The 18441-nt window shown below is 40.3% G+C and overlaps 1 protein-coding gene across 11 annotated transcripts in view; it reads left to right on the top strand.

Annotated features, from left to right (window-relative positions):
• PANK1 (pantothenate kinase 1) overlaps positions 1 to 18441 on the top strand; it is a 48820-nt gene that overhangs the window by 20305 nt on the left and 10074 nt on the right. For 9 of the 11 annotated variants that reach the window (XM_069796590.1, XM_069796592.1, XM_069796588.1 and 6 more), the window contains 2 exons: positions 8828 to 9180; positions 18178 to 18431. In XM_069796590.1, coding sequence (XP_069652691.1) covers positions 8845 to 9180; positions 18178 to 18431 — 590 coding nt within the window. In that variant the 5' untranslated portion in view covers positions 8828 to 8844. Of the gene's footprint in view, positions 1 to 330; positions 479 to 8827; positions 9181 to 18177; positions 18432 to 18441 lie in introns of those variants that run through there. The other 2 variants (XM_069796593.1, XM_069796585.1) reach the window with 2 other exon arrangements.

Here is an 18441-nt window from a genome sequence, read left to right as displayed (position 1 = left end):
TGACGAGCGCGGCGGCGCTGGCCGGGCTCGGCGGCCCTGCCCGGCCCGGCCCGCTCCGCGCGGCGCTGCCGCAGCCCGGCCCCGGCGGGCCTCCCCATCGGCCCGGCGCCGGGCGGCCGCGGGTCCCGCGCCGCCCTCCCTGCAGAGCGCCGCCCGGCTCCCGCGGCGCGGGCGTTCCCCCTCCGCGGGCGGCGGCGGCGGCGGCGGGGGGCCGGGCGGGCGGAGCGAGGGCCCCCGGTGCCGGCCAATGCGGCGGCGGCGCCCGGGCACGGCCCCGCTGCCGCGTGGGCCGGGCCCGCCCTGCGCCAATGGGGCGGCGGCGGGCGGGGAGCGGCGGCCCGGCACAAACGCGGGCGGGCGGGCGGCGGGCGCCAGCTCCGTGCCGCGCCGAGTACCGCGTCGGGCGGCGCCCAGGGTCCTGCCGGCCTCCGCCGCCTCCCGGACGCGCCCATGAAGCTCATAGTGCCCAAGCAGCACTGTAAGTAGCGCCGGGCCGGCGTCGACCGGGGTGCCCTTGTGCCGTGGGTGTTGGGAAGGCTCTGCCTGCGGTCTCAGTACGTGCTCCTGCCTCAGACGTTGTCAGGATTAAGAAAGAAGTAGACCTGGGCGCTGAGCGCTAATCAGGCTGACTGGGGGGGGAAAGAAAGAGTATATTGCAAACACGATAAACTTGTCGTGTGCTCGTTATTAGCATCGCCTGTGGCTCTTGGTTAGTTGGTTGGGGAGGCGTTAGTGAACTGGCTGGCTGCTTCGTGCTTTGTTGTAAGGCTACAAGTCTCAGACATCCGTGTTTGTAGCGCACTTAATTGTATAAAGTTTGTTGACTAATAGCATGTTTTACTTGCATGATCGTAGCTAACTTCTTGCACGTGCGTATGGAGCTATTAAATAATTCCATGGTAAACTCTGCAACTAAATCCGACGGAAAAAGTATTCTGTTTCTTCGCACTCTCCCTTTGCTAGCCCTTCAAATAAAGCCAACAAATGTTTGCCGCTTTGTTAAAAGTTCAGCATGTTCCGAAAGGGTAATCAGGGATAGTCAGGATCACAGCTACCCGCTGCCAAAACTTAAAAGATGTTTCTACTCAGTAGGAAGCAGAGTGCATTCAGCTCCTCTGGATTTTTTTTCCTTTCTTTTGAAAGGAATACTTAAAAAACTTTTTTTGTATAAGCAGAAGGAGCATTGAAGAGCAGCTGCAGCTTTCACAAGGCTACTTAGTAGCTAGTGCCTTTTCTAGCTTTTTAAATGTTTTTACTGAGCTACATGTACCACTTTGCCTTAGAATTTCTCTGTATTGATTAATCATGCAGTGCTTATGGTACTTGTAGATATTTAATTTAGTCCTCTACCAAATTTAACATAGTGGTGACCAAATCATTCTCTGTCCCAAACTGGTTTTGCAGTCTTTGTCCAGCTTCACATTTTCATTCAGGAGCAAAAACTGCAGAACTTGGACTAACTTACACTTTGATTTGGCTTAACTAAGAAGAGTCAGCGCTTGCATATCAAACTCCTTATAATATTAATAACTGTTTTGAAGCAAAGAATAAGACTTTTAGGGATTCATGCAGTCACTTGCATAAGAATTGGCAATTTGGAATTTCCCTCCTATCTTGAGGGGAAAAAGAGCCCATCAGAGTAAGGAGCATAGGTGAGTGCCTATACTGCCCAGGATGTATGACAACTGAGTCTTCAGTTGTGGGCTTTTAATGAAATGAGTCTTTAATGAAAACAGCAGGTGAGGGAAGTGCTTTGTAGAACTAATTTGTGGGCAGTTTCTTTGCTGAATGAAGGACATGAGTTCTTGCTGATCTTACGTTTTTTGATTGCTATGGTTAAGTTTGTAAAAGAATAAATCTGCAATTTAATATTAATCTTGCAGGAAAATACGATAGCACGTTGTCACCAGCCTAATAAATTCATTAAATTATACTCAAATTCTCCTGGTACTGCATAGCTTTCCACTGTATCCATCTCTAGTGAATTTTACACAGTCCTGTTTTACTGGGTTTTGTATTTAATCCTGGCCTTTGCAGATGTTTGTTCTGTGCTTAAGGACATATTGCAAAATGAAGTGTAGTTGCCACATGGTGTGTAAGACTTCAGTATTGATTGTGGGGTTTGCTTTGCGTGGTGAAAAAGATAATGAGATAATTGGCATTTCCCAGTATTTCACAAATGAAACCTATCTTTCTGCAGCCATTATTCCTTTAAATCCTCATAAATTATACGTTTTCTTGATTGGTTTTGCTTTCTGCCAAAGTGAGGTAGACTTCTATATTCCCAAGTCTTTTTCCCGCTCTGAGAAGGGAAGATTCCCTGTGAAACCAGCATGCTTTGCTGATTAGCCGGTGGTGAGAGAGGATCTGGGGACTAACTTATCTGCCTTTTGACTCACCTTCTGCTGCTTCTGCTTAGAAGCTTGTCTTTGCTTTGCTTTTTTTCTTGATGAGTTGTCGGGGTGTTAGGCTTGTGTCAGTTTTCTGGTTCAAATCATTAGTACAGATCTTTGTGAGACTAGAGTTTACGTTACCTTTCTGTATCACAGCACAGCGTAATGAATACAGATAAGCATCTGTTATGATGCTTTGTGCTGTGAAGTGCTCTAGAAAAGAATAAAATACTGAATCGGTGTGAATCCTGCAAATTTCAAAAGCCTGCTAAAGTGTCATGTTGTTGAGTTTAAATGTGATCTTTGAACAGAAGAAAGAAAAAGAGCAGTGAAGTGACTTCATCGATCCCTGTGAAACAGCATTGTAGCCAAGTAAGGACAAAGATTTCAGCATGGCAGTTAACTAGACTGGTGCTTCACAGCGTTATTCTACATCAGACATAGGGAAGAAGCCAGGGTCTCTATTCAAATCAGCATCTTACATCTCACTCTAAGTCAGCTGGTAATTGTTAGGGGTCAAAGAATGTATATTTTGAGGCATCATGACCATTTAACCATGGCACTTATAATGCATATTACTTGTAATTTCAAAGCACTTCAAGTTGTAGCTTCACAGTAAAGAATGCTTTTGGCCAATATTTAGGTTGTTACACCTGTGATGTTTGGGTGCAGCATGATTCTGTATTACTACTTAAAGCCAGGTGAAAACTGTGGAAAATCTAGGCTTTTTCACCTGCAGTGATGTTAAATATGGAATGCCATGATTATATAGTATATTTTGGCGAAGAATACAGGAGTGAAAATGGTTTTGGTCTTGCTATTGTTTGACACAGTAAATAAGTACAGCATTATTGGTTACTGAAATTTTGTCCAAGGCATTGGAATATCCCACAATCTTTTAATCTTAAGAATTGCTTCAGGTGACATGCTGCTTAAAGTTAGACTCCAGTTTATTTTAATGTAGGTGGGACTAAAGGTTGCTTAAGGAATAGGACTGGTCATAAGAAACTGAACTAGTTGGTGTGTTGTGGTCCAGCATCCTGGGAGTTAAAACTGCCTACCAGCCTTACCAACAAGATACACATTTCCAACAGGAATGGGGAACTCATGCAAATCATTTCCATCAGGTTGGGTGCTGTCAGATCCAAGAATGAGATTCTCAATAGCTAATCATTGCTTCTTGTAGCTTTGTAAGTTTGGCTTTTGTTTGTTAGGGTTTTTTTAATGAATCTATACAGGCTAGGTAATGACCTAGTCTCCCAGTGCTATCTTCAGAAATCAGTTTGTGGTAGTATGACTAAATATGTGTAAATGGTCGCAACTGTTTAACAAACAGCTATGTGCTTTTGTTTGAAGTTTTTTTTGTTTGTGTTGTGCTTTTGGTTGGGTGTTTTGTTGTTCGGGTTTTTGGGGGGGGTTGGGGTGGGTTTTTTGGGGTTTGTTTTTTTGTTTGTTTTTTTTTTTCATTTTGTCTGGAGGCGGTAGACATTCAATAAGCCCTTGCTGATGAAAATGATCAGGAAGGCTTTGCCTGATATATGTGTGTGATTTATTTAGGTCTAGCTTTGTAAAGTTTGAAGAAACTTCCATTACTAAGCAGATATAATTAATTTTTAAAGATATATAATCTATTTTTGTTCAAAGGAGAACAAATGCTTCCATTTTACAACATGTTTGGATTGCTCAAAATAACTGTGTCAAATAGGAAGAAGTAACTGAAAAATATGTGTAAGCTACTATCAGCTTTTTTAATAGAAAGCAGCTTACAGAAGCTATGAGAATGCTGTCCCATCTTGAGTGACTCTTGGTTTTTTTTTTTTCTGTTGTTATTTTTGGTTCTCTCTCCCCTCTTCCAGTCACAATTAAAACAGGAAGTTCTTAGATCATCAAAGCATCAAGCAATGCAAATTAAATGCAAATGAAAAATGTAAATGAAGTAATAGGATTTTGTCATATGTGTGTCCAGGAAGAAAAGCAGCTGAACCTAAAATATTTCATCTGAGATATTTATGACTAAGATACTGGAGTATTGATACTACCATGCAAATTGTTGATTAAAAAAATGAGATACTGTAGCTGTGTTCAAGGAAATACACAAGGAAATACAAGGAAAGGTCTTGTAAGAGAGATGTATAAGCTGAAACGGTTTTGGCAAAAGAAGAAACTGCTGCAAATTGGTCATGAATAAAACTAGGGTCCAGGTAGAGGGAAGAAAGTTCTAACCAGCAGGATTCAGGCACAGTCTTTTTCTAAGAGTTGAAGAGTAAAAAGATTCAGCTAACCTTATGTGGTGGTGGTTTAAACATATGAAAAAGATTACCCTTCGTTATCCCCTTTAATGGGGGGAAATATTACTTAGTGACCTAGGAGTTCCTGTTCATCCTTGCTTCCCCTGATCTTGTCTGTGTTGTGATTTCATATTTACCCTCCACACCTGCTCTTTATATTGTATGTTAAGCATAGGATTTTTAAAAACCAAATGTGTTAAATTCTGAATGTAATATGCCTTACAGGAATAGTCTTGTGTAGGTTCATACTCTTCAAAGATTGTGCAGAAACTGGGTAAAATGTATCATGGAATATCTCCAGTGAACCTTTCCCCCAGATAGCACAGCTGTTGGTGTGCATTAGATTACCTAATTATGCAATGCTGTAGATACCTTCTGTTTGCATTGTCACATGCTTTTGCAGCTAAATTTTGGAGTAGTGGAGATTTTTATCTCAAAATAATAAACCAGTAAGTAGTTGGTGCACTTTATGTTAAAGAAAATTAATTTTCTTAAGAAGATAAGTGGGGTCTTTTGATTTATGCTAGGCTTTTAAGAATGCATGATTCATCTCGCTGCTTTCTCTATCAGTTCTGTGGGACCTAGAACTAGATTTTATAGTGGTGTTATTTTTTATGATTTACTGCGGTGTAGCAATACTGTAGAATAGTTTTATTTTCTCCACAATAATAGACTGCATTGATCCAGTAGGTATATTGCATACTGACTCTGCTGAGAAGAGAGAAATCGGCTCATAACAGTCTTATCAGACAATTTTAGTTAAGAAGTGCATTTTTTACAATGTGAAAGCATTTCTGCGACATACAGTGTCTTCATTTTTCATAGTAAATCACGTGGATTTGAATAACTGTTACCAGCCTAAGATGTGGATGTGATGGATTTCACTTTCTCCTCCTTGCTCTCCTGGCTTTTAATAACTTGAGAAACTGGGCATTTATTCAGGTTATCAATGAAATGCTGGACTTCCAGTTTAAAACAAACAAACAAAAAACCAAACAACCCAAAACAAACCCACCCCCCCACCCCACCCCAATTTTCCCCCCATTTTTCCCTCAGGTCTGTGGAGACTGTATCTACACAAATACCTTTTTTCCTTCATACCCCCTGGTTGTAGCAGTGAGGACCCTAATAATTTTGGTGGCTTCTGAATGGTCTTACTCTCTGCATTCAGGGAGGCAGCAAAACCCAGGAGCACCTTGCAGTCTGCGTGCATGCTCCCATTAGCACCACATTCAGTGATGCCAGGAAAGCTGAAGTATATAGATACCAGCTAAGGTGGGTTATCTAAAGATACTGAAAAGAGCTGATGGTGCTTCAGTGGTGCATTTTGTTGTGAAACATATTGAAAGTAACAAAAGATACAATGAATAAATTTTTAAAATAATCACTGGAATACAGAAGTGTTTCTACTGTCACTCCATTTGTATGGAAGTTTATATGAATTTCAGTGGGACTTGTTAGGAACTTTGAGACTTGGTTTTTTGTCCTAAATGGTCAACCAGTCAAAATAGTTGTCATCTTTATTGCAAGTGATTCCAACAGATAGCTGGTGTTAACAGCTGTGAAGCAGACTAAGCTTCTGTGCTGGGTAACTGAAATACCGGTTGCTGTGGACCGATCTTGTGCTCTTTATTTGTGCTGAAGAAAACTGCTGCTGTTCTAGGAGCAAAGTTCTTTTATTTCTGCAGCTCTCTGGCTCGCAACAAAATGGAAGGAGCTTAGATTCACAGAGAGCATAAACTAAAAAAAAAAAAAAAAGTCTCTTGGCATTTCTGCTTGCTTTTCAAATGTGAGCATTATGTGTATCTATCCCAAGAACTATACAGACTTGAAATAACTTCATAGTTTTCTACAATACATATTCCTTGTTAATGATTTAGTTAAGACTCCTCAAAATGTTAATGCAGTCACTTATGAGTAACTCTCAATTCTTAGTACTTAACACTTCTATTGTTGGGCTTGTGTTTGATAGGAGAATTGAATGCTTCTTCCCTCTCTTAAAGATTAAATCTACACTATAGCTTTAAAGCAACTGTTGTTGTTGCAGGTAGATTGCAGCAGGTTTTATGCCCTTAATGTCAAATATTGGAATTTGGCTTACACTTAGCTACAGGTTGGTTCAACGATGCTGCTTTTAAAATATAACTTTGTATTTGCATAGTTAAGATGCGTCCAAGGAGGAGACTTACTGTTCCAGTGAGACAGATAATTAAAGTTCTCAGTAGCGTAAATAAAGACTTGTGTAAATCAGTAATGGGATTGGCATCCTGAGCTCCACTGCATTGTAGTGTTGTATAGTGTGGACCAGACCACTTTTGCTTAAATATTTACCTTGTACTTTGAAAAGTGTTTGAGGTACAGCTTAGTGTATGGTAACATATTTTTCCTTTTTAAAATAAAGCCTATTGTAAAAATGCTTGTTTCAAATTCTTCCCATTTCAGGGAGCTTTCATGCATCTGCATAGGATGTATCTTCCCAAATCTCAATAAGACTTCATTTCAGTGTCTTTGTGTCTTGCAGCTTGTAGGGCATGGAAAAAGAAATTAGACTTTGCAACAGATAACAGTAGGTGCTTTTAGAAAAACTGAACTGTAAGCAACCTACTTCATGGGAGTTTACACATTATGCCTTCCTTGTCCTTAGGGAAGGGGGGGAGAAACTAATGATTCAATTATTTGGCATACAGCAATGGAGCAAAATAACTGTCTTAAACATCTGGATTGATTGGGGGGGTGTATTAACAACTGTGAAATTTAGACTTTTGAATTATTCAGCCAGACAAGAATGATGGTGAGACCCTTGTGGTAAGAAGTAAAAGACTCTAAGCTCCTTTCAGTGTGAAGCTGAGTAACTCAATACTGAGCTGTGATTACCTGAGGAAGAACAGTGTGATCAGTAACTCCTATGCTTATTAAAATCTTTGCCCAAACTTGTTTACATTTAGGTTCATTGGCAGAAGTATCAGTAATGCATATAGCATCCATGGTTTGGAGTTTGTATTGACACTATGTTGGGATGCTCTAGTTGGTAGAATCACATTTCTAGCAAGTCTGCCTGATTCTCCCTAAAAGCAAGGGTGACTGTGACTGCTATTTTAGAAATGGATCTTAGATGTTAGTCACATACTCAGTACTTTTAATTTAATTTCTCTAAGAAACATTACTAGCTGCCTCCTTCTGCAGTACCTGTGTATAGATTTTGTATTCTCACTTCCTAGTTCTTCATAAAGTTACGTGGCTTACTGTTTTAAATGTGCGCACGTATATGAAGGCAGAGCAGGCAGACCAACCTGGTTCAGTTACTATCTTCTGTCTGCATGTTCTCCATAGTGATTTTCTCTTGCTATTAACAGAACAAAGGCTTTGGTAGACCTAGGCCAGCTGTGGCAAATATATATATATATATGCTGAGAAACAAATGGCATTTCTTGTATAGTTGTATGATAGACTAACACATATACCAGCAAAGGGAGTCTATGCTCAAAGAAAAGGACTGTCAGTAGTAAATAGTAAATATTGAACTTAAAACAGCTCATTCTTTCTGCTAATATGTGCAGGTGATGTAGTTCCAACAGAGCTGCTAGTTCTGGTGGGTTGAAGTATGGGGACTCCCAGCATAATGGGAGAGTTATGTATTGCTGCTCCTCAGGCAGACACTTGAGACTGGAAATTCCGACTCATCTTGGAAAGGTGATTTTAGATATTACACAGTGGGAATGTGACTTGAGATATCTTGTTCTCCTATGTGATTGTTTCTTCCTCCTTCCCTCCTTAGTCTATTTTAAGAATTGGTGCCGGGAGTCAGACTGGGTGAAATTCAGTAAATGTGCTCTGTCAAGAGGTGCTGACTGAAGAGTAAAAAGTTTTCCTGGGAAAAAATATTTTCATTTTATTAAAATCTGCTTCTCCAGAGAAGAGTACGTTGAGAGTTTTCTTTATTCTTTTTCTTAACCGAGGCTTTATGAAGTCTTAACTCAGAGAGATGTTTCAAACATGTGAATTGGACACGTAAGTGACAACTAGCTTTCAGGAGCAGATGCTGCTACTGTGACTGCAGTGAATTGTCATTCAGCAAATGTTTTAAATGATATGGCTAACATATATTTACAGTGACTTTTTCTTCCTCCCCTACCCCCTTGTCCTTAGCATTTCCATGGTTTGGAATGGATATCGGTGGAACATTGGTTAAACTGGTCTACTTTGAACCTAAGGACATTACTGCAGAAGAGGAACAGGAGGAGGTGGAAAACCTGAAAAGCATTAGAAAATACTTGACCTCCAATACAGCCTATGGTAAAACTGGCATTCGTGATGTCCATCTTGAACTGAAAAATTTGACTATGTGTGGACGCAAAGGAAACCTGCACTTCATCCGTTTTCCCAGCTGTGCCATGCACAGGTTCATACAGATGGGTAGTGAAAAGAACTTCTCCAGTTTGCACACTACACTCTGTGCCACGGGAGGTGGAGCTTACAAGTTTGAAGAGGACTTTAGAACGGTACGTGAACTGTTCATAAGGGTTCAGTGGGAATTACTTTGGAAAAACATCATGGGAGTCCTATTAAAACTTGCAGAGAAAATAACATTCTTTTGTCCATCCTAACTGTTTAAGACTAACAGAATCAATTCACATTTGTTAATTGGTGGAATTGCTGAGAACGTGGAGGGGGATGGGGAGAGTATTCTACTTGTTGGGTATTCTACTGAAGTATTACTGTGCAGGATGTCTTCAGTAAACGTTTTTTTTTAGAGTATGGCTGTGATGATCAGATGCCTCAATCAGCTGAGGGTGTGTTGTGACAACCTAGAAGTCTGAGACTAGGTACTCATCTTGCAAACTGGATATCTATTAGAAAACCAGAAATTAAACCATACAGCTGGAGTCTAGATTCAGGTTCCCTTCCCCTTGTATTAGTCTTCAAGCAGACTTAAGTCAAGAGTCTTGGAAGACCAAGTGTGGAGCAGGGGGAGAAACAGTGTATGGAAGCATGACAATAGCAGCTAGCTTATGATTTCAATTCTGGGAGTACATCATGTGAAGAAAGGCAGTTCATGAGGTGACTAGGTCCCAGATCCCCTAGAATTTAAAAATAACCTCTGCGGGGAGCTCCAGAAGCTGATGTAGATCTGAAGTATTGGATCCTGCTGTTTGTATAAACTTCAGCAATAGTCCTAGCTCCCGAATGAGTGCACTAGAGTGCACTGCAAAAATTGATTGTGGCAACAGAGGCAGAGCATGCTGTTGTACAAACTGCATTAGAGAGAAATAGACATTTGGGAGGCAGTTGCCTGTTTTATATGTGTCTCTACTGGGGCATATCTCCATTTATTTTCTGTATGAGAATGACTAGTCTGCCTGTACTGGAGCAGTCCCACTAAAATTAATGTGAATGATTTACTTGGCAGGCAGGTCTGACACTTCTGTCTGTAGCTTTTGACCTGATCTTGAGGGTGAGGGATGACTGCTGGGTATGACAGGTTACATCAGTTGCTTTTCTGTCTCTGCTTCAGTCTAGGTAGCTATCATACTGGTTTACTAACTGCTGTTGACTGCAGTCCTTGGCTTTGTCTGCTTCATTTTTAACTTCAAGCATCCATTCCTGCAGTACAAGAGGATTTTTTTTTTTGTCAATACCCCTCACCTACCAGATGACCAAGATCCCAAGGGGGAAAGAGAATGCTGTAAGAAATCAATGTGAATTCCAGCTGTTATACTGTTGTGCAATTGTTTTCAGTAAATGTTGGACATGGAAACGGCTAGTCTAATGAAGGACTATCAAGTTTCTGAATTGCTGTAGTAGTCCACTACTAGTACCAGATTTCTTGTCCTTTAGGCTGATTGCAAGTCCCTTACATGTTACAATCTACTGATGATTGAGTCCTCAAAAGTTTTAGTTTGTCTCGCATTGTGTAAGGATGTTGACACCACAGTAGGAGGTGAATTCTAGTGCTAGTCAATGTTGCTTCAGTTCAGGTTTTCGAGCATCTTTCCATGTGTCCAGGGGATGATTCAGGTCACATTCTCTAGTGACAATGGGAGGTCACTTTGAGACTTTCTGAAGAGGCCAACTATCCCTTTGGAATGGTCTGTCTTCCCAAATTCATCTCTCCTGCATCATGTAATAGCAGCTACAGTTGCTTACTTAATAAGGAAGTTCCTGTCCCTTGCTCCTACAGCTGTGGAATTGAACTGGAAGTTACCTGATGGCTATAATAGCTAGGCATTTTTTTTCATAGCTTTGGCTTTAATCTGGCGTAAACACGCAATTTACAGCGAGGGACCAGTCTCTATCATCTCAGTTGCAATATAGTTGATGTAGCACTGGAAGCCATAGTTGAAGTTTGGGCTGTTTTGCTAGGTATTGTACGAAAATATGAGGTCACATAGCAAATTACTGGTGGACTTAGGCATGAAATCCCACATCTCTGCAGTGTTAGTTAACATTCTGTGTGCTGCAAGACTTGTAGGTAGTTTAAGAAAAACACTTTAAAGGCTCGCTGGGGTGTTTTATAGCATAGAGCAATCAGTGAAGTGCACTCACACCTAAGTGTGCATTGGACATCTTCTAACAGCTGTCCAGTTCCACACCTTCCTTTATAGCAAGTATTTCTTGGCTCAAACTGTAATATCCATAGAGTACTACAGAAGCAAAATACTCTCCATTGCATGAAGATTTGCTTGTTTAATCTCTCTCAAAGGGCTGAGTGTCCTGTGTACTGGCACTTAAATTGTCACACTTCATTAGCCACTGTAACAGCAGCTGGCTATCTCAGTGTGTTCTGCTGACTGTAAATTGACATTGGACAACAGCTTCAGGATTGCTTTCTCAAAGCATTGAAATGTCTGTTTCAAATATTTGATCACTCTAATGCACCTGTAGAAGTAGAGAACATGTGCCAAGTCTAATATCCTGCTGTTGCAGGATTCAATGTTGTGTAATGCTTTGTATGGAAGAGGCTTTAAATGTTCCTGTTTCTGTAACTTAGAAGCAATGTGGAAAACCTCAAGTAGGTTTGTGAATGTTGTTAATTTCATCAAAAAATCTGGCTAAATTCTAGGAAAATTATGAAACTGATATAGGTAACATGCTTTTGTTCTGGCCCTTTATTTCCCTGTGTACATGCTTTTAAGTTATTTGTCTTTCATGGCATTTCTAAATGCTTACGGGACTTTCAGGATTGCATAGATTTGGGACAAAAGATCCAACATACTGCAACACAGCATTCGAATGCCAGAGAAGGAATCCTAAGATTACAGCAGCTTTTTCTCCTTAAAATAGACAAGTAAAAACCCTGTTGTTACTTGCCTGTTCCAGTGTCTTACTTCTGATCCCTAAATGAGTTAAATAGCTTTGATCTAGACATCTCTGCTTTTTAAAATAAAATTGTGAGGCATCCTCTGTTTGTCTTAAGCCTGTATTCTGTGCCATAGAAAGGAACTAAATCTGCAAAGCTAGCTAGGTTTAGCTATCTGACCTCCCTCTCATGATCCACAGTGTTGGATAGGAGAAGACCTGGAGAAGTCTCCATGGACTGCTTGGTGACTGCCAGCAATAACGATAAGTAGCCTGGCAAATCATTTGATTCATTCTTAAGATCTGAATGCTTCCTCTAGAAGTAGGAAAACTGACTCTATTCATTAAACTAGACCACAGAAATAATTTTAGCAACCATATGGTTATACTTAATGTTTGTTGAAGGGCATCAGTAGGTAATTCACTAAAAGGACTGTTTCCAGGTTAGGGTGTTTCTTCTTGGTTTTGTTTTTTGTTTGGCTTTCCCTCCTCCCCACACCTTTCTGAATGACTGAAAATAAAGCCAGCCAGCCATAAAGACCAGTAACAGTGGTGTTAAGGCATGGATGAAATTGTCACCTAATTCTGATAATCCTCCCTCCTTTTCCCAACTATGTACTGTCACCTCACATATTCTGTAAATGTTCAAGTAATGTCATTTCTGTAAAAGTAAGGAGTATGTACCTGTGTGTACCAGTAATATGAATCTCTTCATACTCTGCGACTCCTCCGTGATAGCACATGCACATTACTTGCACAGAATTATGCTGTTAACGTAATGAGGAATAAATTCTTAGGCTGTCACTCAGTTTTGTAAAGCAACTCAAATGTAAAGGATACGTGGAGGATGAGGGAAGAAAGGACTATTCATACTTTTGTCTAAAACCTGCTCTATTGCAAAATTCTTGTTGATTGCAGTGGCTCAAAGGTGGGATTTTTGTATTCCTTTTCTGAACAGACAAATACAGAACCTGATTTATCTTGATAGAAATTTTACTGCTGGCTGCAGTGGAAGCAGGGCCTGGGCCAAAACCCAATCACTTAATAAAGAACATTTGGGGCAGGAAAGGAAGGAAATCTGTTACCAACACAAACTTAAAGTCAGGCCTTGACGTTCCCCATAATGTGTAAGAAAAAAGCTTTAAGAGTAAGCTTGCTGTTGGAGAGTGATTTCCTTGTGCCAGATATTAGCTGATTCTAATGCTTTACTTTGCGGTATGAACCGAATGCCTGTGGATGACTTGTAGACTGTATTTATCTTAAAACAAATAAACTCACTGTCCTGTGTTGTAGGATGAGTAAGCTGTGTAACTCTGGCTTAGTGTAAGACACTCAAAACTCTTGTTGCACCTCACTTGCTTGAGGAGGCTGGACACTGCTGCTCAGGCCATAGGTGCTGGGCTGGAGTTGAAAGTGACATCCAGAGAATGGATGAAGTAACTATGGTACCTTCTGTTACCACCACTGCAAGAAGGTAGGAGATTCTTCAGAGGGAATGAGGAGAAGCCATGTGCATCTCTTCCCTGTCAAGAGAAGGAAGAGATCCTTACAGCTAGCTGGGCAAGAGGGCTGATCCTCTGCAGAGGATCCCAGACAAGTGCTTTTTTTTGCCCAAAGCTGGTGCAGAGTCCGTCTTCTCTTCTGGCTCAGCAAATGTTGGGCTTACCCTTTATTTGCATTAGACTTTGTCTTGTTTGAATGCAGGTAGATATTTCTCAGCCTTAGGGTGTGGAACAAGCTGGTGGCAGTACCTCATCTGAGCTCAAAAAGAAACAGGGTTGGGGGTTGAGGTTAAGACAATCAAAATATAAAGGAAGCAAAGTATATCTTTATGAAAGTGGAGGAGAGGTAATGGGAGGGAGATGGAAGGAAAAGCTAGACCATAAGCTATTATAAGAAATAAAAACTGGAGCAATGCCCAGAAGGCATATGAAAGCCAGAGTGTTATAGTAAATGAGGCTGCTGTAATTGGTAATTAAAAACGTGCAAGGCATTGTGTTCGTAACGGCTTCTTACAGAAAAAAAATCGTATTTCTGATTGAAAGTCCAAGAGACAGATGAGCTCGTAACTGCATCTAGTTTTGGACGTTCCTGTGCTCGCCAGAACTTGGTAACAGTGTGAAAATTCAAATTGGGTGAAAACTTTCATGAGCTGGAGCTTCATTGGAAAGATGTCTGCACACCAGTGTTGATCCATTAGGCTTCAACCCTGCAGCATATATGTCACAGCTGCCCTCAGCTCACTTCTAGAGGACTGGGCTGTTTCATGTTTTCCTTGCACAGGTGGAAATATTTACTATCCCGTAAAGAAACAAATGTTGACTGAAGTCTTTGACTTCTGTGCTTCTGTATTTCAAAGCAGCAAGTTGGTACCACTTTTTTTTCCTTTTATACTGTCTGGTACATGAATACAGCTAAAAATTGTTTGACATTATGCATATTATTTAAAAACAAAACAAACCTAAACTTGAACAGACAGTACCATTTTCCCGCACTTCCTCCAACTGTACAGTAAGAAGTGGGATTTCATTCTCTTTAGAATAGCATCTGTATGCAGTAATAACAGACCTTTTGTGTATCCTTGAAATCAGCTGGGTTTCAGGATTTTGTTGCTAAGATGTCAACAGTCATGGGGAAGTGTTCACTACTTCCTTGCTGTGTTGCACCTGCTTGTAAACATGGTTAAAGTCCTGAGTCCCTCCTTTTGATGGTCCTGAAGAATTGCTTGAAGTCCAGAGTGTTTTGTTTCCTTGCCTCCCCTGGTCTTTAATAAACAGTCTGAAATGAAGAGGAATTTCTACAGTCTGGCTATAATGCAGAAAAATTGTTCTTTTAAAACATGTACATATGGTTTCCTTGTAACCATCATAAATTTTCCCTCCAGGGTCCTGTATGCTACTTTGTTCTGCAGTTCTTCCTCTCATAGCACAACTTTCTGACATAAAACTTTTCTAGAGAGGCACTGTGCTGAATATAGTTACAGGAGAGCAGAGCAGGATAAGTTGACCATTATGCTGTCTGCCCTCACATTAGGGATTGTAAAGGGCTGGAAAATATCTGCAAATGCATTTTGTAAAAAGTTGTAGGAAAAACGTCCAATTAAAATGTGCTTCTACACACAGCTCCTGTTTTTGTTTTGCATTTTTGCACATAAACTTAAATTCCTGCAAGGAGAAAGTGGTTTGAACAGCTGAAAGATGAGGACAAGTAGAGTGTGGTAGGTCAGGTGATGGCACCAGAAAAAAAAAGTTTGCCTACTCATACATTAGTTATGATGTTTACAGACACATCTGTTTTGTGGTGTAGTTTTGCTACTTGAGTGTATGTGAGCAAAGAAATGAATAGAAAAAAGGCAGATTTCTATATGCAGGGAAAGGGACTGGGAATTGTGACCCTGGCTGTATCATGGTTTCTTGAACAGGACTGGATTACTACATTTCTTGCAACTGTCCCTAATTTGTGTTTAGAAACAAGAACAGTAGTGGCTCACAGGGCTGTTTGGAGCCTCAGAGGTCTGGTGGCTGCAGAGCTCGCGGTTCTCTGAATGAAGGCAGATCGACGTGGAATACTGATGCCAGTCTTGCTCCTTCCAAAAATGAAAACCAGACTGCTGCAACAACACAGGAAAATAGTTTTTCAGTCTGCTATGAATATCAGACATGAAAGAAAGCAGTAATAGGGCTTTTCTGCTTACAGTCTATCAACTGTTAAATATAACACAGAGCTATAAAAAGCAGAACAAATTCTAGTATGTCTTTTATATGTGGAGGGCTGGACCTAATAAAATTTGTACACTTAGTGCTTGAAAAAGAAGCTTTGATTAGTTTCTTTTGTTCTGTCCTTACAAAATTGGTGGGCTGACTGGTGAGTTTGTAGAAACAAGGATTTTGTTTGTGTGTTTGCACCGATGCCAGAAGTGTTATACTCTTAGATTTGTATTGCTTGCTCGTGTCTTGCAAGGTCTCTCGCCGATGCTTACCTATTTATAAAAGTGTAACATGGATAAGACAAAAGCAGCTTGTGGCTGGGTGCTTGGCTTATGGGACAACAGAGGTTTTGACAGTAGGGGCCATAAATCTACTAATGACTTATGTCTGTATAGCAGGCTTTTGGTTCATAGCATGTTTGTGCATGCTGTATCTGTATTAGATTGTGTTTGGTCATGCTGCATCTAGCTTATACAGTACAATGAGGAAACTGAGACTGTACAGCACATAACCTAGAGAAAGATAATGGCTAGTATAGAATCTTTCCTTATTTTGACTAGCTGTGTGCAACAGTAGTTGGGTTTTAACAAAAAAAAAAAAATTCCTCTAACAAGTGATGACTTAGTGGGCTCCATAAAATGTCTATTGTGAGAAAGAGTGCATGAAGCATTTATTATGTTAATGCCTTGTATTGTATATCTCTTGATTGGAGCTTTTCCTCTCAGTCTAATAGCAAGAAATTGCTGAAATCCAAGATATTTGCAAAGTAGCCTTACGATTTTTGTAACATTTCTTTAAAAACCTTTTCTCCTGATTTGTGTTTTTTCTTTTTATTTGCTGGCTAAATGGTTCAAGTCTTTTATGCTGCATTTCTGTAATTGTAATTTGTATAGCCATGTGGTAACCAAGAAAAAAATATGAAGGGATTGCAAAAGTTACAGGAAAAAATACTGAAATAAGAAGAAATTATCTCCACCTGTCTCTGTTGTCCTATGAATAACTGGAACTATATTGAGGTCTTTGAGACTGCTGGTTTGGAGTTTTTTTGGTCTAATTTATTTTCTGTGGTTCCAGGATTTGAGGAGTAGCAAGTATAACAAAAGGGCAGACCCAAAGAGTAGAATGGCTTTCAGTTAAGGCAAGTTAGAGCTATGTACAAGTACAGAAAAAAACTTAAGGGGAGAGATTTAAATAGCTCAAAAGAATGTAACCTATTGACCATGCCTGTTCCACAGAAATATCTCTCCTCTTTATAGTGACTTAATATAGCTTCCAGAATTAAAAATAGGAGGTAGGTAGCCTCATAAATCTTCCTCATTAGCTGTTATAAAAACATCCTGCAATATGCAAATGTTTGAGAACCAGCCCTGTGCTGTATAACTCCCTTTTGTTCCTAATACCCTATTGTTTTTTCTGCTAGAAAGTGGAGTTAAGTAAGACCTACTTTGCAGGTGTGAGGATGCAAATGACCTCAGGGTTTGGACAGACAAGTTTACTATTTTTTCTCCCTCTTTTCTCCCTGACACAAGTCTAAGCTCAATGTCATCTGGAAAGGAGACTTTCTACAGATTGTCACTGTATCCTATTTTGAGAAAGGGATGCGATTTCTAGTTTTAGTAAACAGAATGCTATGGCAAGTAGACACGTCTGTTTAAGTACAGTCATGGGTGACCTGTGAGATCTCAGAGGGAGTGTCCTTTCTAAGCTCTTATAATTGTTTTTCTGCCTTCTGTTACAGTTCTATTTTTATGAACATTTTGCTGGGGGCATGGACCTGACAATAGTTTTGTTTAGGTTTTTATATTGTTTTTCACCAACATTGGGTATACCCTGTTTTTCATGAGGCATTTTAAAGTGCTTATGGTAATTTAAAGAAATAGTGCTCTCATATTACTGGTGACTTATACTAAAAAAAAAATGCAAATCTTTTAAGCCTAATCCACTGCATAGTTAATGCATATTAATGTAAGCATGTGCACTTTGTAAGGCTTCAACTGTCTTGTTCTTTAACTGAAGTTTCTTGGATCTTAACGCTTCTATTGAATATTTCATTAAACTGCTGGGAAATGTAGTTGGATGATGAGTTAAAGCACTCTGCATCCTGAGGAATGCTGCTGTGCAGGCGTGTGTCAGATACTGTCCAAAAGCTGCAGAATGCAGCTCCTCTTGGGATGGGGATGAGAGGAAAGACATTTACTGCTTCAGAATACTGAGGGGGGGGGAATGTTTCCTGCTTGCAGAGCAGGGAATATCTCAAAGGCGGAGGAGCTAAACAACATTACTGCACAGCACATCACTGTTTTGGGAGGTCCCTGTTGTCAGGCAGATAGCAAACTTTTCATTTCGGACTTCAGGCTTAGGTCTTTGTACTGTTTAAATAGCATAATGTGTTACTAGTAAAGTGATCAAAGTGCTTCAGCGGAGCCTTTTGTCCTTCTCAGTGTTATATTATACTAGGAAATGTTTGTTTATTAATTTCTTGTTGTTTTCCAGATTGCTGATCTACAACTCCATAAACTGGATGAATTGGACTGTTTGATTCAGGGCCTCCTTTATGTTGATTCTGTCGGTTTCAATGGCCAACCAGAGTGCTATTATTTTGAAAATCCTACAGATCCTGAACAGTGCCAGAAAAAGCCTTATTGCCTTGATAATCCATATCCTATGCTGCTGGTTAACATAGGCTCAGGGGTCAGCATCCTAGCTGTGTATTCTAAGGACAACTATAAGAGAGTCACAGGATCCAGGTAAAATTAA

The sequence above is a fragment of the Haliaeetus albicilla genome, chromosome 11 (assembly GCF_947461875.1).
Source record: "Haliaeetus albicilla chromosome 11, bHalAlb1.1, whole genome shotgun sequence".
In the NCBI taxonomy this organism is placed as follows: domain Eukaryota; kingdom Metazoa; phylum Chordata; class Aves; order Accipitriformes; family Accipitridae; genus Haliaeetus; species Haliaeetus albicilla.
The sequence above is the reverse complement of the archived record's forward strand: the minus strand, read 5'-3'. Positions and strand labels throughout refer to the sequence as shown.